Source organism: Kwoniella bestiolae, chromosome 2 (genome assembly GCF_000512585.2).
Source record: "Kwoniella bestiolae CBS 10118 chromosome 2, complete sequence".
Taxonomy (NCBI): domain Eukaryota; kingdom Fungi; phylum Basidiomycota; class Tremellomycetes; order Tremellales; family Cryptococcaceae; genus Kwoniella; species Kwoniella bestiolae.
In genome coordinates this window covers 2,992,702-3,016,007 of record NC_089242.1, presented here as the reverse complement: position 1 = coordinate 3,016,007, position 23,306 = coordinate 2,992,702, and the positions used below count along the sequence as shown (strand labels likewise).

The window sequence follows — 23,306 nt, the reverse complement described above, 5'->3', positions numbered from 1 at the left end:
CGCGCTCAGAGGTTGAAAGGAATGTAGCAGAGTAACAGAGTAAACAAACACATAACATAACGGAGCTTATACGAGTGACCCATTTGAGAAAATCATTTTACCCAAAGTGGCATTTTTTATGTCACATGTGAAGTGGAGGTAGCCGAGAATTCAAAGAATTCAAGATTTTATATTTTGAAAATGAAATGCATCTCACTCCATGGATGGACGGGTTGAACCTTTTGAACAGTCTTTGTCTTCATTGAATATATCGTATTTTGTACTGAACAGTTTTCCGCATGCTATCTAGACACGATGCCTAGAATTAGAAAGCGTGGGTTGACCTCTGAATGTTTGCTTGATTGATGACTCGCTGATCTGATTTCTCATGGTGTGTAGAGTCGTCTAACCGTCAGACAACCCGAGATAGGGCAAAGATCCACAAGAAGTCTGTAGATAACAAGAGGAAGACCAAGAAGGCAGCTAGGAAAGATCAAACATGGAAGTCTAGTAAGTGCTATTCTCTCAATCACAATCCTGTACCTACAGATGCTAATCGTGTCTGGTCGTCCGTAGAAAAGAAGCAAGATCCCGGAATCCCCAACTCTTTCCCTTTCAAAGATCAGATTCTCGCCGAGCTAGCGGAGGAGAGGCGAAAGGTGGGCTTTGTGGCGCCTACTGTTTCCGCCTTTAGTTTATAAGCTGACGACTGCTATCCATAGGCGGAAGAAGAGAAGATCGCTCGAAGAGAAGCCGCCAAAGCTGCTAAGCTCGCTCCTCCACAGGAGGAAGCTGAGGGTGATACCCCCGGAATCATCTCCCTCTCTGGAGCAGTGCTGTCTCGAACTGCACCACTATCCGCTATTGCGGAACCATCAACCTCCAGCTTCGTAGCTGCCGATGTACCTGATCTGATCGATACTGCCCTTGCTACTCTCACCAATGTGATTGATCGAGCGGATGTTATATGTGAAGTAGTAGATGCTAGGGACATATTGGGAGGACGAAGTGCCCATGTAGAAGGCTTAGTGAAAGAAGCCGAAGGAAAGGTGGTTCTTCTCGTCAACAAGATTGGTGAGTTTACATCGACACCTCAGATGGTGCGTAGGCATATCCGATGTTAAGCTAACTCATGTGGAATTTATTCAGATCTCGTACCTAAAGAAGTTCTTCAATCCTGGTTATCCCAACTCGACATACCAGCATTTCTATTCAAATCTTCACTTCCGTCCCCACCAGCCTCTACCGCCTCTTCATCCAAAACACCTTCGCCTTCCTCCTTACCACTTCACACCGTGCTAGGCAAGGAAGAATTCTACAAAGCCATCAAACAATGGTCTTCTGAGAAGCAATCAAAATCGAAATCAAAGTCGAAATCCAAGGCTAAAGAACCCGTTGAACCATTAGTAATCGCTTTCATGGGAGTACCATCCGTCGGTAAAACATCGATACTTAATTCCCTGTTATCGCCTAAACAAGCAAAACACGCTGTTGCGCCTTTCATACCCACTGCAACCTCCGCTAAAATCCCTGAACCCAAAACCAAGGCTCCTGTCGAAGTTGAGATTGAAGTTGATGGCGAGAAAATTAAAGTGATAGATACTCCAGGGTGGGAATATGCTGAAGAGGACGATTCCGAAGAAGACGAAGAGGAAGAAGAGGACGAAGGAGAACTCAACCCTGAGAAATGGGATGCATTGGAAGCCAAACTGGCTGGTGATCTGCTAAGGAGGAATCTGGGTAGAGTGGATAAAGTGAAGGATGCCTTCCCACTAGGTAAGTTTGCGTGTCCGATCGTTCGTGGTAGCAACTTTCTAACACAATATTGCCTTCAGTCAATTACATCATAAAACGATCCAACCACCAAGATCTGATGTTGGCTTATAACGTACCGTTCTTCGAGGCCGGTGATGTAGAAGCTTTCTTAACTGGAGTTGCACGTGCTCAAGGGAGAATCAAGAAAGTGAGTTGGCAATCGCGGCGCGATATAACAAACAGCTCATATAACCTATTCCCATGAACAGCACGGTACACCAGATGTAGATGCTGCTGCGAGAGTGATTCTGCGTGATTGGGCGTACAATACCTTCCCATACTACACCACCGCTCCTAAGTCCTCTTCTACTGTGAAAGCCCAGTATGACATGACTGCTGTGTTGGAGAAATGCAAGTCCAAAAGGGATCTGAAGAAAGAGAATCCCAAAGGTTTGATTAGATTCAAGGGCGCTCAGGAAGTTGATTCACGAGATGTGAGTTCTTCACATTCTCAGCTGAATCCTGTATCCCGTCCAGGGATAGGATATCAAGCTGACCTATCGTTTCGTATAGATTATCCTGGATGACGATTATACCGCCATGGCTGGTCCATCCGATGACGAGGATGAGGAGGATGAGGAAGACGACGAGGATCTAGAAGATGACGATGAAGAGGAGGACGAGGACGAGGAGGATGAGGATGATGAAGAGGGTGTGTTGATAGGTTCAGATGAGGGTGAGGAACTCGAACTCGAAGATGGTCCTGAACCATCATCTGGATCAGATCCCGAAGAGGACGATGACGAAGAGGAAGAAGAGGAGGAATCCGAGCCTGAGCCTGAGCCTGTAGCTGCCAAAAAGAGAAAGAGGGCATCTCTACCTGCTCCTTCTAAGAAGGTCAAGAGAGTTTCGTTTGCTAAAGAGGAGAAACCTTTAAAGGGGATCTTGAAGCGAAAGAGGAATTAGTAGAACTCTTTCTCTTTCAATCACGTTAGGAGACTGGGTAGCGTGCAGATCGATGGTTGCGACTGATATGCGGCATTGTACATTGTTATGCATTTTTTGATATACCCCCTAAATTACAACAGCTAGGCAGGCTCCCGAGGATCTCAGTCTTTTGTGATGGTCCTAGCACGCTAAAAGATCTGACATCTGACGATTTACATTTGGTTCGTGCCTGATTTCTCCATTTACCGCAATTCGAGATTTTGGATTGAGATTGCGTTATCGATGATTACGAGTAGTGACAGTGAGATGCCAAGATACTACCTATCGATCGATTACGAGTCCACAAAGCTGTAGCTAAAGAACAACCTCAAAAGCGACACCTATCGCATCTTGGTTTCTTCATTCTTCACAATCGTTGTTGATATCAACGCATTCTTATATACCAAAAGTCCCGTATATCCATCTGTCTTTGTTTGATCAGATCATATAGAAAGAGTTCTTCAAGATGTCGCAAGATGAGTTCCACGTTATAATGGTCGGTGCAGGCTATGTGAGTATCTTTGATCTCCTAAATTCAGCTTCGCTGGGCTGGTTTTATAAAGCACGAAAGGCACAAGCTGATAATGAACGTTGTTAGGCAATGTTCGGTACTCCCGAAGGTGAGTTCCCCTCCAATCCAAACAAGTTTGTGCCGCGACATCTGAGCTAATATAGAAGTATAGGCCCATGGAACATTGCCAAGAGAGCTGAACAAAAACTCGGTGCCAGACTCGTTGTAGATGCTGTTATTGAAGTTGTACCTACCCGAGCTCAGGAGGCATTGAAGATCAAGAGAGATGGACCTCACAGGGCTTCTTACGAGAAGACGGTGATTTTACCTAGTGTAGCTGAGTTTAAGAAGTTGGTAGATGAGGGGAAAGCCAAGGAGCCTAGGTGAGTTAGCTTTGATTCATTGGACATACCTTGGGCAGAATGGATGTTCTACCTATTGAGAAGACGTCAGGGTAGCAAAAACTAGCAGTAGCGGGACTCCAAGTGGAAAGGGGATATATAAATGGGTTCGACCTAGATCGAGAATTGCCCTTGCTTGGTGTGATGGCTGATCCACCTTTCACCTTTAGAGCTATATTCGTTGCTACCCCGCCTACCGTTCGAGGATCCACTCAACCTGGAAAAGACCTGGAAATCCAATTGAACAAGGCTTTCCCCAACATCGCTATCTTCTTTGAGAAGCCCGTGGCGACCGGTCAACCATGGGAGGAGAGTGTTGGAGAGGCTTTAAAGGTTTCTGAGTATTTGAAGAAGAACCACAAGGCTCCTATCTCCATCGGGTGAGTGTTGCTTGGATCTATAGCCTTCATGTATCGTATCCTTGTGTCCCCAGATCAGTTCGTACTTACTCGTATACCCCCCAACCGTAGCTATGTCTTGAGATACCTCAAGATTGTGCAACAAGTCAAGAAGATCATCGAGGAGAACAACTTGAACGTGTAAGCATCTCAATCCATCTACTATATTATCTGAGAGGTCCTGCTTACTTTCACATCTTGATACAGGATGGCAACAAATGCGAGATTCGTAGTAGCGTACGAGCTAGCTATCAAGACAGTGAGTCAGCTGCGATGTCAGCAGGTGCGGCTCGGACACATAGCTGACTCTCCTCACAGGAATGGTGGAACAAAGATATCATGCTTGGACCTATCATCGAGCAAGCTACTCACATCTGTGAGTTGGTCGACCTCAGAAGTGCTATTCAAGGACACGAGGTACTAATTGGTTTACATAGGTGATCTCGTGCGGTTCTTGGGTGGAGAGATCAACTTCGACACCATCTCGTGAGTCCGGTCGGACAATCAGAGGCACTAGCATACTGATTATCATCACGCCTAGTGCCCATGCCTTGGAAGCAGACGACAAACCAGGTCAATTGTCCAAAAAGAACTTTGATGAATCTGTCATTCCAGATGAGCTTAGGATTCCAAGGGCTACCACTGCAAGCTGGTAAGCTGCATCTGCTCCTTCTCCACATGCTTATGGCGCTTACTGCTGTGATCGACAGGAAATACGAATCTGGCGCTGTAGGAATCTTCTTGCACTCCACCGCTCTGCACGGAACAGATTATGAAGTCCAGTTGGAAGTATTCGCCGATGGTGTGAGTCTAAGCTGCCTTTTCCAGGTGTTCCTCAGGACCTAGTCAAGCTAACGATACCTATCTCGCTTCCAGTACGCTTTCATGTAAGTACACGGACACACAAGGATGATCTTGTCATCCGGCGTTTCACTTATATGGAGTATAGCTAACCTGCTTTGGGTTTATAGCTTGCAAAACATCTTCGGTACCTCCAAAGCGCCCGAGCTCCACATCCGAAGACCTGGTTCAGACGAGTTCGAGAAGATCGTCACACCAGGAGATGATGCCTACCAGACCGAGATGGACCATTTCATAGATGCTATCGAAGGTGGTGAGACCCCAGAGATCTTCTCGAGCTACGAAGATGCCGCTAAGACCTATGAGATGACTTGGGTAATCAGGAACTCGGCTGAGGAGTGGAGCAGGAAGGTCAAGGAGGGGAAGAAATAGGTAGCATAAGACCGCAAACATAGAAAGCATGACACGAATGAAGGTCATAAAATGCATAATGTTCCTCTCGCACCATCTTCATGGGTCTATGAAACTCTACTATCTATCTTTGGGTCTCAAACACACTACCACCTGAATCATTCCTCCTTGGATCGGCTGCTGGATCCCATCGATCTTTCTGTTTTTCGTCTCCAAATTTGATTACTACAGGCACACTCCTGTTCTTCTCTACCCATTCGATCTGATGTCCCCTTTCTTCCAGCCCTTTCACTTGTTCTTCGCTGAATCCGTCTATTGTGATGCCTTGATGCGTCGACGATCTTTCCACTTGACTGACATTGGGTAATATCTGATTATGCAGTCTGTTAGCTCGTAAAGCCTCTTTAGCCGATAAGTCGTAATTGAGAATGTTCCGGGCCACTTGGACATTAGCTGAGATTATGGTTGATCCTCCTGCTGCTCCGCCTGCGACGTATGGTTGACCGGTTGAAGTGTGAGTGATTATGTATGGGCAACTTGAGCTCAGTGGTCTTTTACCGCCGTACACTACGATAGATCGTTTCCTCAGTGTAAGCCAAGCCGCTCATGACTTCTATTTAGAATGGGCAGAGAGATTTACCGTAATTAGCTACCTGCGGTTCGTATCCCGTCCCGTTCGGTCTACCTTCCACCGAGAAATCATCCATCGAGTCGTTCAGGACGAATCCATATCCAGGTACTATAATATGCGAGCCCCAGGATAGTCCGACAGTCGTTGTAATGGATACGACCAGTCCATCGGAATCGGCAACTGTTATATTGGATGTGCCGTGGTCATTGACAATTTCAACTCTGACAATCAAATCCATAGCATTATCAGCCAAGATGTAGACATGGACGGAGTCTAGCATAACTCACATGAGGAATGAGGACTTACTTGGGTGTCTTATAGTAATCCGGCTCATGGGTTTTCTCCGTGATCAGCTTTGATCGTGTGTGTATAGCTTCCGGTGTAAGCCAAGAGAGCTGTTTGTCGACCAGACCCGGAACGTAATTTGGGTCGCCCAAGGCAGTCCTTTGACCGTATGCCAGCTGGAAATCGTTCGATATCAACCAATTAGTCTCGTGAACGACATCAACTCAACTCACCCTGAGGGATTCAGTCAACACATGTAGATCATCCACGCTACCCTCACCTTTCGATTCAAAATGACTTAGCATCCCCATAGCCGAGAGAAAGATCGCGCCTGATGCTGGAGCCGGTGGTGCGTATATGGTGTGGTCTTTGTAAGGGATTGATAGCGGCTGATTCCATTCCACTTTGTAGTCTGCATGCCAAGCCCATGGTCAGATATCATCGGGCGTGAGGTTCACAAGGATATCTCACCCTTGAGATCTTGTAAAGTCATCAATCCCCCTCGTTCTCTCACAACCTTTGCTAGCGCTTCGGCGACTTCACCCTCGTAAAATGCCTTAGAACCCTCTTTAGCTATCTTCCGTAATGTCCGAGCATAGTCCGGTCGTTTCCATGTAGATCCTACCGGGATCGCTTTTCCATCGACAAACAAGGACGAATAGCATGGATCGGACTCCATCCATGAGCCTGAGAGATTGGATGATCCAGGTGGATTACAGGCGGCCGTTATGAACTATCACCACGTCTGTCAATCTACTATGGATGAGCCGGTCGAATGAAAGGGCGCTGGTATCTAGACTCACATCATGGAGATCCTGCTTAACCTCAAATCCATCTTCGGCCAGTTTTATGGAAGGTTCAAACAATCTCCCCCAAGGTAATCTTCCATGTTTCCGATGCAGCTCTTCCAATCCCCTGATCTCTCCCGGAACAGCTACTGCTGCTCCACCTATCGAAGTCGATACTGTCGGGTCTTTGTAGAACGCAGAACTGGCTGCTGCCTACTTTCGTTATCGAATATCAGCTCTGAGCATGATACCGATGATATAAGCAAATCGCTTCCAATAGCGGGAGCACTTACGGGGGCAGTATGCCTAAAATTCAAGCTTTCATATGCTCCTTCCTTCGTCCTCAAGATTGCAAATCCGCCTCCCCCTATATCAGAGTGGTATGGGCATAAGGTGTTGACAGCTATTATCGTAGCTATTATAGCATCTACTGCGTTCCCACCCTTCGACAAGACGGATGTACCGATCTCCGAAGCTCGTGTATCTTCACAGGTCACTGCTCCGGACAGGATTGGAGGAATGGACATGTCGAGATACTTGGTGAAATGGTCGAGGTGAGACTCCTTTGACGCGCGATGGTTTCAAAGAGATAGATAAACCAATATTGGTAAGATCTTATGCTTAGAGTGAGATGTGCCGGGTGTCGGGACTTACGCCGATGACGGAATTCGAATTGGCGGTCTAAGATCCGACTTATCACAACCGGATTTCACCGAGACATGATTTATAGCAGAACAGCTCTGACTGAACTCGAGTGAGGCTTGACGGATCTTCAGGACACAGGCACCCCCAATACATATATATATTCGTGTATGTAATAAATAGATAATAATGACAACAGACAGATATTTTCTATTTACAGGATAACGAAGAGAAGAACACGATACAATTTTCTATCTTTTATTCTGAGCAAAATCGAAACAAAGGTACAATCCGAAAAGCACAGCTATCAAAGCTTGCCGGGGTATAAGAGCGAACGAAAGCAGAGTCCAAAGCATCCAAGATATTCAAAATGTGCACCTCTCTCCTTCATCTACAACCCAAGATCCGAGTCTCATGATGACCTTACGACCGATGGGTATGGGTGGGCGATCAATAATCGATGAGTTCACCGTCCTCCAATCCCTCCGGGACGTAGGCGTTCCTTTCCTCCTGCTCCATACGAGCTATTGCCATCTCCGTCGGGGAGGCAAAGATGGAATCGGTCTCGTCGGTACCATGGGCCAGGTGTGTACGAGCGTCAGATTCGGAAGGAGCAACCGAAGCGGTGTAGTGTGCTCGAGGTGTAGCTCCGCCGTCAACTTCAGGATGTCCATTGGAGTCGACACGTCTATCGAATCCTCTAATCGTATCCGTGTCGGAGGCCCCATTGTCATCTTCCGGCAACTCTCCTTCTTCTAATCGCTCCTCCCCTCTCAACATTCTGCGACCTGGCCGAGAGGTAAGGGTTGCCCACTGGGCGACGGACTGCATTCGAGCAATGTCGAATGGTGTGGCGTAGTCGGGGCCGACTCTGAAAGACGTAGCCACAGAGGCGGGGCCAGGTCGATAGTCCATGATCTCAGGAAGCCGGAAATGTAGCTGACGTGCTTTGAGGGGGGGAGGAGGATCGTGAACATTGGGATCGACCGTCATATAGCTGACATGAGTGTCTAAAGTGATATCGCTTCCTTCGGGTGTAAAGGCTCGTTGGTGCCTTCGTCGATCCTCTTTCTTGAAGGCCCTCTTGAGAAGCACTTGAGTGTAGTCCTCGTCCACATGTTCTCTATCGATATCTTTCCAAGCTAACAGTTGACACTCTAAGTCCCCAGCTTTGGTCAATTCAGGTGCTTCCTCGACCCTGAACAGCCAAGAGTTCAACTTTGCCACGACGTTTTTCCAGATCCTAATCGTCTCATTGTCCAGGGAGCACATTTCTTGGAAGACTGGATCGTCTAGGGGGAAACCGTCGGGAGGATGAGGGACGTGTAGCTCCCTTCATACCAAACTTTGATACTCGATCTTTTCGACAAGACGACTATATGTCTCAATCGTGACATGCCCCCAGTGTTCCGTGTCCAATCCGACTTCTTTTTCACGGGGGACGGCGCCCAAGCAAATGATTATGTGCTTGGTCTTGAGGTCTGTGGCTCGCGCCAATGAAGACCATATAACGATGCCCCGTTGCTATGACGGAGATCAGCTCGTGCACTAAACGGCGTGTTGATTCGGACTCACTTTGGCATCCCGGATGAGCTCAGCTCTCCTCTTGAGCACTGGATAGTCATAGTCCCATGGCTTCTGGACTACAAATGCGTAGTTCCAGAGGCCGTTGAGCTCCAAGGCAATTTCCTTTGGAATGGTGAAGGGGGACAAGGGGGTGGCAACGGCAGTATTGGACATGGACATGGCGAGTAGCGGTCTACGTTGTGAATGAGTCCAGAATGTAGAGGTGGGGCTGGTTGCAGATGAAGAAGTGTCCTTTAGATGAGGCCAGAGTATGGGTATGAAGGGGTAGGATATGAGTGCTTTAATGATTAGAATGAGATGATGAATAGAGAAAGTGAGGAAGAAACATGACTGCATCCAATATTTTTATTCATACGATAAACCATACAATCGGGCTCGAATCAGTAGCAAGAGAAGGTTCGAAAAGAAGGTTGGGAGGATGACGAACCCAGGGTTTCAGCTGACGACGACTGATTTTTTTCTTTTATAGTTCGCCATGGCATCGCCTTTTGCATCAAAGAGCAGGTGCCAACCCCTCTCTAAAGCCTAACGCCTCAAGTCGCCAAAATGGATTGGTCTGGAAAGAGAGATCCATACATTGTAACCATCGTGTGCCATCGTCTACTCGCTGACTGAGGTGTTTATTAATGCCTCGTTAGAAACCGGGAGGTGGGAGGGGAGCGCCTAAGCGGGGGTCCAGTCTGCGAACTTCGGCAAAATCGACATACGATAAAATATATAGACCAATAGATTATATAGACCATAGATTATATGTACCATAGCTTGTAACATAGTGTAACATCAAGACTCAGCATCAGGCGATCGACGGGCCTACTTGACATGGCGCTCTCTTTAAACGGTCCTCATGACCAGTAAGAGCTCGGCCTGGCGGCTGGGCTCCGAAACTTGAGCGTCGCCACAAGTCAGATCAAACGATCTGCTGAGCGAGAATATTTTTTGTACGACGAAGTCTGTAGTATGAGTTGAATGATACAAGTGGTATGACACGGCTGGGCCTGCAGCTGCGAAACAAGAGAAGGCAGGGTGCCGTCGCCACTCAGATTGATGTGCCTTCATTCATGTCTCATTCATCGCCACTACTGTACGGTCAAAGATGAACCTGAACACTATTTCTTGCACCATGAGCGCACGCATACCTGTATAAGTAATGATCGGAGTGAACAATGTAAGACGACCACAATGGGTCAGTTGCCAAGACAAGATAAGGTTATTTTTTCCGGTAATGATCGTCGCAGTCACATAATGATGCTGACGAAGCATATGTCAGATCTGCGTGTGCGCTCTGGTACGTATGTGTGCCTGGGAACGCTCGAACATTACTCCACACACATTGAATCTAAGCCATTGAATGTATCGACAGTTCTACAATCAATGATGCACGGGTAAAATATACAATATGGCGACAAGGTCAGCTATTCTCAAGAGTGATTTACGGCCGCCATCGGAAGAGGGCAGTGCATCAAATGGCCGAGGTGTACGATTTTTGCTACATTATGTCATCTTCCTCTGACATTGATGCGAGCTGAGTGAATGATGAACAGTACATCATTGCACAGCCGCTGATCCAGACCATTCGAGCAAGCAAAAGCGTCATGAGTCGCTATCTAGGTCATAATATAGTGCCCTTGATTCCAGTGATTTCAGACACCATGGCCATGAACTGCTGAGTGATCGAGATTTTCCACTAGAGCCTCATTATAAACGGGTGGCGGCCGGAAGGGCCGTATCAAGGGGAACAGTCTGCGATTTCGGCACACTTCATAGATTATTACTACCATAGACTGTAACTTGATAGATAGATTCGGCATCAGACTACGGCGTTCTCCCTTGGACGTGCCCTCCACTATTGGTCCTCATGACTAGTAAGGGTGGCCATTGCGGAGGCTAACTTCTGAACCTTGAGCGTCGCTTGATTTACAGATCAATGGATCTGGAAAGCGGGATTTTTTTTTGGGATTAGGCCTCGAGGTGGAGTTAGTATCGCTTCACGGACTTCTGAGGTATTGTGAAGACATGCATATGGATTTGCCACCGATTGTGAGCTGCCGAAAGCGGTGCAACCGTTGATGCCGACCTGTGGGAGTAAGGTTGACTTGACTCTGAGATTTTGCGACTGCCACACTCGTCCATGACTTAGTCGAAAGTCTCTTCGCCTCTCGGTCTGCGATTCATGCGCAACAAGGGTCGGAGGACATCTACCACCTCTGAGGATTCCCACATGCCGGGCCCTCTAGCACACATCTCAGAAATACAAACCATGCATGTCGATGCCGAAGAAAGCTCACTGTGAGTTAGCCTAGGAGTGGGTGGCAATATAGTAAAACACAGGAAATGCGACACGCGGCACCAACCTGAACAAACACGTGAAAATGTTGTTGGTACGCCTCGACTATTGTTGTTGTCGTTCATCCTCATCCTCTTGTTCTCACCCATCAATCATCACTCAACGTCTCAATCAGCATCAAACAACTCGATCGTCCTCTACATCAGACAAAGGCAACGACTCACCATGTCATCTGAAATGCAACAACAACCCTCCTCTACAGCCGCTCTCGTCCCTTCCTCCTCATCCACCAAGCGATTATCAACCATCAATAAACCCAATACTTCCAGTCCCGCGAAGGGGGGAAATGCGGGTAATGTAGCTGGTGTGGGTGGGAAGGATGTGGTTAGTCCTGGGGAGTTATGCGGGTTTGTGAGTGTTCAATCCTGTTGTACCCCTCAGTTGGACGAGTCTTGCCCAGGATTTAGATTTCAGGTATCACAGTGGACACTGGTATGTGATACCTTAGGGCTAGAGCTGATCGAGGATTTCCATAGGTCGATACGCTCTTGGCTCAGCTTGAAACGAGGTTCGACGAGATGAGTGATCAGGTCTTGTGAGTTCACGTACATGATTTCTACATCCCTTTTTGTACACAAACAAAATGTATTCATGCTAAATCTATCGTCTATCTACAGAGCACGAAGTGAGTCTCCCCTCGATGAGTATATTCCCCCCACATTTCAATGCGAACATCGCATCCCATCTCACTTCCTCAGATCAACCGAACTCCAATCGATAGTGACTCACGACGTTGACTGATCATTTCTGTGGAATCTCAGTGAACGAGATGTCCCATCGGATCGATAATTTGGAGAACGCAATTGAGAACCTGATGCAAGATGATCTACATGAGAATGTCATCTCGCCTGCACCTCAGAAGTAGGTCCCACGATGGTAGTGGGTATAGACGTTGTATTATATGTGAGTTGAGCTCTTCATTCCCTGCTCATACTTTGCGTCACTTTCTCCATGACCAACATTTCCCGCATTGAATGAAACCTGTGGACGTGGACTGATATTCTCTTTGGTCATTGTATAGGTATCGTATTTTGTAAATTAGAGCTTATCATTCCCCTCATGACGATGAATTATGAATTATGCATCACCTAACATGTACTCTCCCATCACACGACCGATGCTATCCAGAATACATCCGTCTAATCATAATATGCATGAACACCAACACTAACACCGACTACACCTTCCTCCTCAAATCCCTACTCTCAGCTATCACCTCCTTTCCACCCCAGTTCGCGCCCCTGAAACTCTGTTCACTCTCATTCACATTCTCACTGATCTTCCCATGATCCAACCACCTCTCCGATGAGGCATACAATGAGCTCGGTAAACTAACCGCTCCCGATCCAATTCCCAACCCCTCTGCAGGGGAGGTCTGCTCCGATCTAACCAAATACAAACTCAACAAAGCATTCTTAGCTGCCCGATATTCCGCCATGGCCTTTGAGGATCCATGCCCTTCTGCCAACTTGATACCGGAGGGTAAGAACAGGCCGACGAGGAATAAGGGGGATTGCGAGTTGACTCCAGTGGACGCTAGGAGTCGCTTCTCGATGATTCCCTGGTTGGCGGAGATGGGTACACCGGCCGAAGAGAGGTGAGAGGAGATGACGGAGGAGAGCATGTGGAGGGGGTTCTTGAAGTTGAATAGCGAGGTGAGGTCGATGGAGCGGGAGAGGAAGTGGGCGTGAACGAAGGATCGGGCGGCGTGGATCCCCTGTGGAGGAGAGGTAGGGTTAGTGAGATAGTTCAACTAGCAAATATTGTGTTGTATCGAAAAATGCGAGAACGAAAAAAATGATTTGGATAAGAATGGAATGATAATGAACAAGGCGAAGAGTGATGATCCGACGCATTGGGATCGTCCACTCAACCACAAGGACAATGACATGTAATTGTGATTCTGATACAAACGCAGAACCCTCACTCACCTGCTCCTGGTAAATCAACCCCACAAAAGCCCTAACAGTAGCAGCCACGACATCCTCGAAATTCTCCCTCCTCTTCGATATCCTACTCTCACTCTCACTCTCATCCTTATTATCCCTCTCCAAGAACTTCTGGAACCTCCTCGCAACCGGTACCTTCTCTGGTCCTCTTGAGGGAACATTCTCCCCCTGGACATTATCCTGATAATTCTTCTCCTGTATATACACCTTCGACCACCTAATAGGCAGTCCCGCGGAATTTGATCCCCTACCCAAACCCGGTTGTCCCATATTACCACCACCTTGTACGCTCACTCCCAACTCTCTAGCTACGGACAGGCATGTCGAAGGACCTACATAGGCAGTTATGGCGTTCTTTATTGCCTGGGTGGGGAGGAGTGGGTAAAGCGAGGATATGTGTTCACTTGCGAATAATCCTAGAAGGGAATTACCAAGTGTGGAGAGGAGTTCGTTATCCCCCTTTGATATAGAGGAAGAGGACGAGAAATCTACGATTTCCAACTCTGGTAGTTCCTCTGACTGTTGTTGGGATTGAGATTGGTAAGAGTAGTATGATGGGTGGGTGAGACAGGATATCAGCGTTGGATGGAGGGATGTGTCGGATGGGAGGGAGAGTCGAGAGAGGAGGGCGGAGAGGGCGGTGGAAGGTGGGATGGAAGATGGTTCGGGCTTGGCTGAGATGTTGAGGATTGGCGAGGATGTATGAAGGGGTCGGGTGGATGTGGGTTGAAGACGTCTTTTCGCTAGACGTCGAGCGAGGGAGGGGGGGAAGACCGGTCGGGACGACATGGCGAGTGGGTGGATGAGCGGGTCTTAGGATGAGAGATGAGAGATGAGATAATGGATTGACAGACTGTCTATGAGAGATTGGTTTGAGCAGTACGAGTATCCAACATTCAACATCGAAAATCTCGAAAAGTCAGAGGTGAAAGTCGGATTTGTTGAAAACGTAAAGATGAGAAAGCCAAAGGAATAGCAGTATGATGTGGATTTTCAAGTCATTCCGAAGAGTGATAAGCAAGACAAGGTGTGCAACATGTGCTCTCCACGTGGCGGGTTATTTGGGAATTCGAGCTTGGTCAGGAATATCAGTGAGCACGTCACCTCACCAGGTAACTGTTCTTCCGAATTACTCTCACCTATCATCATACCTTTCAACGGCCGAACACATTTCAGTGAGATTGATTAATAATAAACATTCTCAACCTCCTAGCGAGCTCACATCTCACGTAGTTCTTCTTCTTTCGAAACACAATGTCATTCATCAAATCCTCGTCTCCCCTCTCTCTCACCCTCCGATCCACCCTAAGGGCCACCCCTCGCCCTCTTCTTGCTGTCCGACCCATCTCCTCCACTCCCGCTGCTCGGATGGTAGTTTCCCCGTTCCTTTACGAAGCTCGAAAGAACGCGAGGAGCGCTTGGGCAAAGGAACCGATCGTAAAGTATGAGGAGCTGAAGCCTATCACTCAGCAACCTACTGATGTGAGTGGTGACTGCCCTATTCTGGACTGAGCACTCGAAGTTGGAGCACGTAGTGTCCCTTCTATCTCGTTGGACTGTCCTTCATTTAGTCCGAGAGGATGTTGATTTTGTGTGAACATCATGTTGGAAGCAACCTAGCTGATCATTGGAGAACTTCTCTAGGAAATCCTCATTGTAGACGTGCGAGAACCAGACGAAGTGGCCCTCGGATCCATCCCCTCCGCGGTGAACCTCCCCTTATCAAGATTGAAGGATGCTCTGGACAAAGGGTTCAACCCAGGTGATTTCCAAAAGGTACGTCAAAATACACATATATCCTCTACATCTATCGGACATCAATGTTGTTCGTTATCTGACTCAATCCACGTACCCCAGGAATTCGCATTCTCCAAACCCACCTACGACCAAAACATAATCTTCTTCTGTCGATCAGGCAAGCGATCTGCCAATGCTGCTGAATTGGCCAACGAGAAGGGTTATCCCAATGTTAGGAACTATGCTGGAAGTTGGTTAGACTGGAGTAAGAGGGAGGGCGAGGATAAGGACGATTAGGTTGGATATACCCTTGGGGAGAAGGGATGATCCACGAGTTGGCGATATATGAGGTAATGTGTGAAGAAGCAAATTCATAATGCAGATCATGGCTTGGTATGTATTATAAGGATATACATCTCTTTTTGTCGTGTATCAACAGACTGACCATCAAATCAAATTATCTACTGAACTTGATGTAAGCTGATTATGATCATGATGATGGTAAGCCATTCCTATGAGGTATGATAATATACTGATAAACCATATATGAACAACTCTCTCTCTCTGTCTTTGAGCACACCTTCTACGCTCACGCTCGAATAGTAACATTGGTAGTATGGTTGGTATCACCCCTAATGTGAGCAGTAGTAGTATGTTGTCTTCTCTGTCTGAACCAACCGAGCACGACCAAGGGGATAGCTACGAACAGGTAGATCAACCATCCGATAATTACCAGGACGAAGGCGGCTCCATATTTGGCATCGAGATTATCGTTGTTGAACCTTCGATGGGCTGTACCGAAGATTATGACTACTAGGAAGAACGAGATGGTGGCGAGGAGGGTGGCGAGTGCCTGTACGTGTGAAACGCGAAGCAATGAGATTCAGCTTCCGATCAGCTTATACACGACACGACAGGTAACGCGGGCTAGACAGGAAAGCTGATCGAAGTGTATTCGTACTCACGGTTAAGAAGAAACTGATAGCCCCAGATGAGATGTTGGTGATTGTGTGGAGTAATGATAGGAACGCCAGCGAACCAAATCCAGCGGTGAGAGCCACCAGGATCAAAGCTCCCGTAGCGGATTTACCACCTGGGATCCAGGGTCGGAAGTTGTATCTGGGAATGATCACAGATATCAGCTCAGCTCTGTTCTTTAGGCAAAGAAGCCATGAGGTATAGATGAGAAGTATGTATTTCTACAACACTCACCCTACGTGTTGATGACATGCTTGACCAGCTATCAGCCCGTTCAACGGCGCACCAGCACACCAACCGAAGTTACCGAACTGCAACATGCGGAGGTGGAATCAGCAGAAGTTGCGATCATTCAGGTATGAAGAGAGAGACCTAAATCTCACCTTGACATCATTCTCCCTCGTGTGGACATAATGGATACTATCAATAAACGGTACCGAGAAGGCTGAAAGCCAGAAGAAGAGCGTAGCGATCTGTGAGTGGAGTAAATGCAAATCTCCAACGTCAATACTGAATAGGCCTGAGGGGCGGATGGTGAAGTATTTGCTAAAGGAAGAATAACCCACCAATACAGCAAAAGCGGCAAGACCAAGTAAAAGGGGTGATCGTCTCCTTTCGGTAGTAGTGGTGGTGGTAGTGGTCTTTTCCCTTCTTCTACCAAATGCCATCTTTGCGTTCTCCTTTTTCTTGTTATTGATAGATATCCAATATGACGAAGTTGGGTGAATGAGATGATTGATGCTGATGATAAGGGGAATAAGAGGATGATAGTGAGCTATATATATCCTTTTTATCGTTCACTGTAACCTCGAGTTTTGATAAAACATGCATGTTTGACACAACTCAGTGAAAAACTGCATGTGTGACGTCTTTATTATCTTAAGAATGAAAGAGCACCCTCAAAGGATGTGTGTGTATGTGCGTGTGTGTTTATTGTCATTCTTGACATTGGTGATGGTACTGACGTCAGTCATGTCAGATCTTACTTGGCAGGAGCACAATGAGATTGTACTGTAATCGTACAAAGGTACCATCAGTCGAATCGTGTTGCGTTGCGTTGAGAGTGAGAGTAGTGATGGTGGAGCACGGGAGGACGAGGTCAGAGATAACAATAACAATGTTCATCATGACGATGAGCACGGTTCATCCAGGAACGCAATTAGCTTTTATCAAGTTATGTATGGTCAGTGCGTGAGCACAAATCATTTTCGCATGTTCATTTTGTCTTTTGTCTTTTGTCATTTGATCCCATTCTCAGTGAGATCTCAATTGAGCTTCAGGTGATAGCGACAGCGTTATAGAGTCTTGTTGTTTGTACATTATAATACAGTCTTGGTCTAGGGTGTTATCAGTACAAACTGTGCAAATGATCTACCTGTTTACTTGGGGGGTCTCGAAATAGTTGTGTACAACAGTTGACAAATCACGATTCGGTTGAAAGTTATCTTCCAGCTTGAACCGTCCATCCCTCCTGCCTGTCTTGCAAAGATTTACATCACTGTACGTACCACCTTTCCAACTGGAAGTTCAAAGCATGGACGGAGCGGACCAATGCTACTGATGGTGTTTCTAGTTGACAAAAAGGGGGAAAGCTAAGAGGAATATCGATTCCAAAGGTGATATAATGATAGAAACGATTCCTCGGGTCAATAATATCGCTCTCAAACGGTTCATCTTCAACGATCAGTTTCAGTCAACCTCCGCCCCTACTATCAATAGACGACCAACTTGAGGTGTTTGTAGATTGATGGTCATTAAACAACAGCTTGCGTTTAACTATAGGTCATACCGCCCCGTACCTCAATAGGCACATGACCAGAGCTTTTCCAGTCTGTATAGCTTATATGAGTTGGTTGAATATCAGTCATATCGCAATTGGTCAATAGAGAAACAGTTAGTATAATATGCAAAGAGTCCAGCCAAATACCAAGCATGTATATGCATATCGATCGTATGTCACTCAGACAATAGAAGGAAACTTGAAAGAGGAATCATGAGGAACGTGAAACGCATGGGAAAGAGAGAACCTAGTACTAGTATATTCACAAATATAAAACACCATAATTAGGATAGAATGGAATGGAATGGAATAAGAAAAGAGAAAGACCTGTTGTTACATGGGAATGGGACGTGGACATGAACATTAACGTAAATAAGTATCGAGGTGAAAAACCTGATCCGTTCCGAATTGTATATTATCTAATCTGGAAGGAGGAGGTGAGAAGTGCTTGCGGAGGGTGCATTTACATAAGTACACATCCGCTCGATTTCTTGGCTTTGCCAGCACGTCGATTGGGGTTGACTAGAGGATGAGATACATCAATCAGCCACATGTCATTCCGTTCCAAAGGAGAGTTGTCATCAGACAGGGGAGCAGGAATGAGATCGGTTGCAATACTCACGGACAGTCCGGATAGCTTCGTCGAACACCGTCTTAAGGCCTTTTTGCGTCAAAGCTGAACATTCGAGATACTGCAAGATGAGTTCATCAGCTTTACCATCTCGAAAACCTCAAAATATTTCAAGCTGATCTCACGTACCCTTGCAGCTTTGATATCATTTGCCATGGCGGATCCCTATCGGCGAGATATCATCATTCAGCAAATCTCACAAAATAATGGATTTGCGAGCCAATGCCACGGATTCCAAGCGGTTTCTTGGAGATTCTTACTTACCTGGGAATATTGAATAGGCGCTTGTCTTCTATCTCTCAATTTCTCAAGTTGTAAGGGATCATCTCTAAGATCAAGCTTGGTTCCAACGAGAATGATGGGCGTTCCCGGGGCTATTCATCCCATTCAAGCTGTATCAGCTGAAGTATCCTTCAAAAAGGCGAACAGACCAGACCAGGTTCCTCGACTCACAGTGATGTTGGATTTCAGGATACCACTAAGCGCAGCAAACAACATCACATCAGCTCAGCCCGGCCCGGTGTGACAATAGCCGAGAGCAGACTCACTTTCGTTCTGACGTTTTCGAAGGAAGCTGGCGATACAACGGAGAAACAAAGTAGGAAGACGTCGGTTTGGGGGTACGATAGTGGTCTTAGTCGACTGTTTTTGAATTGTTCCATTCCATCAGCTCATCTCATCTCGTCTGTGGCTGGGGCGTTGATGGCGCTCGACGACGCTCACTCATAATCCTCTTGACCGGCGGTATCCCACAGACCTAATGAGACGGTCATACCGTCCACGATCACTTGACTTGAATAGTTGTCGAAGACTGTTGGGACGTATTCGCCTGGGAAGGCGTTGGTAGTGTATGAGATCAATAGACATGTCTACGAGAGGATGACGAGTCAGCATTATGCCCTGATGAGTCTCAGAGGTTTAGAGGGGGTGAAGTGAGTTCATCGAGACGAGATGAAGCGGTGATTCTCACCTTTCCAACGGCACCATCTCCTACCACGACACCTATTTGAATTGACCATAATCCAGAGCAACGAATTGATCCGCGGGTGTGAGATGTCGAGCGAAGTTGAAGGTGTGGTGAGCGATTAGAATTGGAGAGGAGTGGGGGATTGGTAATTGTCAGCATATACCTCGGTCGTGCAGCTGGATACAGGTCTCATACCGAACTCAGAACTCACACTTGATGTTGCGTGTAGCTGCCATTGTATTATGGTATCACTGGAAGTGTGCAATATGGAGGCGAGAGTAGACTTTGAGAGCAGGCAGAGAGATATCAGCTTTCATGTCCATAGCATTGTGATCTTCCCACGTTCATCCCACTGATTTGCCTATCTTGCCTTGCCTTATCGTACTCTCGCCGCTCCGTTGCGCGGCCAGAAAGATCAGAATTGAGACGCACGTCACTCACGTTATGGATGTATGTAGGTCGTTCAAAGGGTGTGTGAAGATCCCTCTTTTGATGTTTACGGTATATCCCTTTGATGTAATCTCACTCTCACGCTGGGTTGGGGTGTCTTTGCACACAAGGACTGTTCAGGGGAGGGTTGTGAATGGGGTTGGAACCGATGCTGATGCTGGTGTCGATCGTGTCGTGTCTCCTCTCGTGAATGGAGTGGTATGTGTAGTATCGTCAAGAGTGGTGGTCTGCTTGAGGTGTACGATGATGTCGAGAGTATATGATATGAATGATATGGTCGTATGGTGATACAGTGTATGTAGGTGACAGTAGTGAATGACACAAGAAAGACAATGCACAACCTGAAACGCGACTTTGATTTTACAATGCACTCCCACGTGGCGATAGCCAGGACTGTTTCACGGAAGTGGCACTGTGGCATGGATGGAGGGTGCCTGTCAACCTTCCTGGCGATAAAAAGACGATCAAAGGGATGCACCAATAGCCCAATAACTCAATGTACCTGGGTATATTTCAGTAGCAGGGGCACCAAGAGTTGTTCGTCAGTTCGCAAGCGCCGTTGGTTGGAATTTAGGTTAGGATATGGTGTGTCGCACATGATGGCTTCCCAAACCATCGCGACAAAAGATCCTGTACGTTTCGACCTCAACAGGCACGGTACCGAGCACAGTGGTAATTTCAGTTTGATAGATCGACTTGACTCGCGAGGAGACGTTCACTTCCTACCACGCCTCCGGGTGTAGTTCATCATCTCGGTGGACATACCTCGCCCGGGGCTGATTAGTGCGTAATATCTTATAGAAATGGGGCAAACGTTTATCTGACAGCGTGAAAAGGTTACATCCGCTTTGATCATGGTATCGCATTTCAAAGATGAGATCTCGAACACCAAGAGAACAATAGATGCAGCTGCGTCGGAAGATTAAGTGAGATCCTCCGATTGCTTCTCATAGGCTCGTTATGCAATACAATCACGGGGCGACTCGTGATTCCCGTCGATTACATCTCACGCTGCTCGCATCTCTCTCACACTATTTGCTGAACCCTCACTCTCTGTTCGAACTCACATTCGGGCCCCATCAAGCACGATACGTGAGTGTATCTTCGAGATCGTTGACGTACCCATGGGCGAACATATACCTACGACTAATCTCATCATCTACACCCCAATAAATGAGCCGAGTAAGGTAAGAGCGTGAGATCCAATGTCCAACACCTCACCTGAGGCTACTACCATAATGCCCAAGAGCAAACGTACAAAATAAGCAAATCGCAAAGGGAAACAATGCCCCATCATAATAATGAAAGCGAATATCGTATAATCATGCATGTGATAAGTATACCACAGTACACTATTCCGTTGTGAAAAACCCCTATCACTCTACCCGGTTTGAAGAAATTACATCATCCCCACTTCTTAGATCCTGGAGGGATCTAAAAATAGGTAAGTATAGTCCGACGGCCAGACTCTACATGCATTCACGTACGCACTGCCTGGTTCGGGTCTGGTAAGGATTTTCCATGTGTGGTGCGTATGTTGCACATGTGCTTGTGCAGCTCTTGCTCATGCAATCGAAATGGCGACGATACGACATGCGTAAAGTACGCTTCCTATATACTTAGGATATCTCGCTGCGATGGCGTGGGAAAGATGAAGACATGTGCAGAACAAAATGAAGTACGTAGACGGGCATGGCATTCCTTTCGGAGTGACCGGAGTAAGATTAAGGCAGTTCCGTGCCGGAGGTTTTTTGCAGTCGGAGCGGGGCTAGGAACGCGGAGTAGATCCTTGACTTGGGGAACGTCAAACGTAAGTGTACTTACTGAATTTGTGATCTGATACTGTAGATCTCCTTCATGTCGTCCTGGAAACTGATTAGAGCAAGGTAAGGTGCACAAGAGAGATGTGATGTGTTTGGGATGATGCTGTGTGTGGATGAAGGGTCTTACGCGAATGGGAGAAGCCACAGGATAAAATGAAGACGGGAGTGAGACGCGTCTGATTTCGAAAGCCCACTTCCACTTTTCCGTCCTTGATATCGTACATTGTACGGTACCTGTCCATCTATACTCTCTGTATTCCACGTACAGCAGAAGCAGATCACGTCGATTCCAGCTTTACCTAATATCTTATGCGTACGAAAAGAAAAGAAAAAACACAATCTGATGACGAGTTTTAAGGATAAAGATTCAGTAACCATATACACTCTGACTGAACAGGCACGCAGCACAATATGGAATCGAATACTGTCCTACTGTAGCAGCACCGTAGTGACACCGAAACCCTGGTCTAATTCACGTCTGTGCGAACAGGCTGTTCGCTCTTCGGTCGAACAAGGAATGACGAATCCAACTTTCCGGTGAATGATATTGGGGTTCTTACAGTATCGAGTATGTTTCCCTTGTCGTCTGTTATTTGCTGATGAGCGAAGAGGCGTTCGGAGGATCTACATTGCTCCCATGGGCTTGGAACGAAGGGGATTCTTTTGCGAGGATGGGATTGTTCGTAAAGATACGAATTCCAGAAGTATCACTTTACTCCTATTATTCGGATCACATGGGAGGATACATATCTGTACTGTTGTACCCTGCTACCTGAATTTCAATTCATGCTTAAGTCTTCCCATCGGCCATACCATGATTTCCTCAGGAAGAGGGGGTCGTACATACCGATCATCTGGAGTACGAATGATAGATGGTTGCTTGTTTCGTACTGAATGAGCAGATCATCAATGCATACCTATACCGTACATATATGAGGGACATGAATCAAGGTAGAAACCATTTCAATCCGTCAACTCGTTTCAAAATACCACCTATATAGGGTTCATCTCCGATTATTAGAGAGGTACGAAAAAGCAGACCAAAAAAGTGGATTCAAGAGCTACCGTCCCAAGAGAGGGGTACTGGACATACGATATCTGATCACCTGGTCTTGGGAGATTAACACTGAGAAGAAAAATTTCTTTAGCGCGGGTTAGCTCGATATCCAGAATTGGTACAGGCCCGTAGAAGAACCGTAGGATACTCTGGCAAGTGACCAACAGACATATTTCGCTCTTCGACTTGTGCAAAGCAGCCAGAAGAGAAGAGCACGACGCACAGACATCAGAACCACCCACTACCAGAGGATTGTTCGTGCACATCTACCTCTTCTTGTTAGAATCTGGTAAAGCGAGCTGTGCGACTTTGACAATCACATCCTCCACTCCACCAGAGAAATCAAGCCACAGGATAATCAAAAAGGTCAAGGAGGATCTAAAAGGAATAAAAGGGACCAGGATTCAAGAATTC

At 46.8% G+C, this 23,306-nt stretch overlaps 10 protein-coding genes across 10 annotated transcripts; 4 read left to right on the top strand and 6 right to left on the bottom strand.

Moving 5' to 3' along the window:
• Positions 1 to 294: 294 nt before the first annotated feature.
• I302_104280 (uncharacterized protein) lies at positions 295 to 2,700 on the top strand (the record flags this gene model as incomplete). The annotated part of the gene is made up of 8 exons (XM_019189645.1): positions 295 to 313; positions 379 to 489; positions 556 to 638; positions 702 to 1,053; positions 1,129 to 1,755; positions 1,815 to 1,942; positions 2,004 to 2,228; positions 2,308 to 2,700. The coding sequence occupies 8 exons, from the start codon at positions 295 to 297 to the stop codon at positions 2,698 to 2,700; spliced, it is 1,938 nt and encodes a 645-aa protein (XP_019049207.1).
• Positions 2,701 to 3,187: 487 nt separating this feature from the next.
• On the top strand, positions 3,188 to 5,264 carry I302_104279 (uncharacterized protein; the record flags this gene model as incomplete). Its single annotated transcript, XM_019189644.1, has 11 exons — positions 3,188 to 3,232; positions 3,320 to 3,341; positions 3,405 to 3,615; positions 3,804 to 4,013; positions 4,104 to 4,172; positions 4,239 to 4,290; positions 4,350 to 4,407; positions 4,469 to 4,517; positions 4,573 to 4,683; positions 4,742 to 4,861; positions 5,003 to 5,264. The coding sequence occupies 11 exons, from the start codon at positions 3,188 to 3,190 to the stop codon at positions 5,262 to 5,264; spliced, it is 1,209 nt and encodes a 402-aa protein (XP_019049206.1).
• A 103-nt stretch (positions 5,265 to 5,367) lies between these two features.
• Positions 5,368 to 7,474, bottom strand: I302_104278 (gamma-glutamyltransferase; the record flags this gene model as incomplete). Its single annotated transcript, XM_019189643.1, has 7 exons — positions 5,368 to 5,810; positions 5,884 to 6,095; positions 6,181 to 6,335; positions 6,393 to 6,571; positions 6,631 to 6,892; positions 6,963 to 7,160; positions 7,241 to 7,474. 7 exons carry the CDS (start codon positions 7,472 to 7,474, stop codon positions 5,368 to 5,370), a joined length of 1,683 nt encoding a protein of 560 aa, XP_019049205.1.
• A 565-nt stretch (positions 7,475 to 8,039) lies between these two features.
• On the bottom strand, positions 8,040 to 8,861 carry I302_104277 (uncharacterized protein; the record flags this gene model as incomplete). Its single annotated transcript, XM_019189642.1, has 1 exon — positions 8,040 to 8,861. One exon carries the CDS (start codon positions 8,859 to 8,861, stop codon positions 8,040 to 8,042), a length of 822 nt encoding a protein of 273 aa, XP_019049204.1.
• Positions 8,862 to 8,924: 63 nt separating this feature from the next.
• Positions 8,925 to 9,335, bottom strand: I302_104276 (uncharacterized protein; the record flags this gene model as incomplete). Its single annotated transcript, XM_019189641.1, has 2 exons — positions 8,925 to 9,113; positions 9,165 to 9,335. The coding sequence occupies 2 exons, from the start codon at positions 9,333 to 9,335 to the stop codon at positions 8,925 to 8,927; spliced, it is 360 nt and encodes a 119-aa protein (XP_019049203.1).
• Positions 9,336 to 11,685: 2,350 nt separating this feature from the next.
• Positions 11,686 to 12,385, top strand: I302_104275 (uncharacterized protein; the record flags this gene model as incomplete). The annotated part of the gene is made up of 4 exons (XM_019189640.1): positions 11,686 to 11,871; positions 11,997 to 12,055; positions 12,138 to 12,145; positions 12,282 to 12,385. The coding sequence occupies 4 exons, from the start codon at positions 11,686 to 11,688 to the stop codon at positions 12,383 to 12,385; spliced, it is 357 nt and encodes a 118-aa protein (XP_019049202.1).
• Positions 12,386 to 12,697: 312 nt separating this feature from the next.
• Positions 12,698 to 14,258, bottom strand: I302_104274 (mitochondrial 54S ribosomal protein mL44; the record flags this gene model as incomplete). The annotated part of the gene is made up of 2 exons (XM_019189639.1): positions 12,698 to 13,237; positions 13,452 to 14,258. The coding sequence occupies 2 exons, from the start codon at positions 14,256 to 14,258 to the stop codon at positions 12,698 to 12,700; spliced, it is 1,347 nt and encodes a 448-aa protein (XP_019049201.1).
• Positions 14,259 to 14,723: 465 nt separating this feature from the next.
• Positions 14,724 to 15,503, top strand: I302_104273 (uncharacterized protein; the record flags this gene model as incomplete). Its single annotated transcript, XM_019189638.1, has 3 exons — positions 14,724 to 14,951; positions 15,114 to 15,245; positions 15,327 to 15,503. 3 exons carry the CDS (start codon positions 14,724 to 14,726, stop codon positions 15,501 to 15,503), a joined length of 537 nt encoding a protein of 178 aa, XP_019049200.1.
• Positions 15,504 to 15,795: 292 nt separating this feature from the next.
• On the bottom strand, positions 15,796 to 16,852 carry I302_104272 (uncharacterized protein; the record flags this gene model as incomplete). The annotated part of the gene is made up of 5 exons (XM_065869836.1): positions 15,796 to 16,059; positions 16,172 to 16,325; positions 16,419 to 16,495; positions 16,568 to 16,657; positions 16,751 to 16,852. The coding sequence occupies 5 exons, from the start codon at positions 16,850 to 16,852 to the stop codon at positions 15,796 to 15,798; spliced, it is 687 nt and encodes a 228-aa protein (XP_065725908.1).
• A 1,575-nt stretch (positions 16,853 to 18,427) lies between these two features.
• Positions 18,428 to 19,798, bottom strand: I302_104271 (uncharacterized protein; the record flags this gene model as incomplete). The annotated part of the gene is made up of 9 exons (XM_019189636.1): positions 18,428 to 18,486; positions 18,587 to 18,656; positions 18,725 to 18,760; positions 18,860 to 18,969; positions 19,049 to 19,073; positions 19,144 to 19,237; positions 19,319 to 19,464; positions 19,566 to 19,597; positions 19,774 to 19,798. 9 exons carry the CDS (start codon positions 19,796 to 19,798, stop codon positions 18,428 to 18,430), a joined length of 597 nt encoding a protein of 198 aa, XP_019049198.1.
• Between the last annotated feature and the right edge of the window lie 3,508 nt (positions 19,799 to 23,306).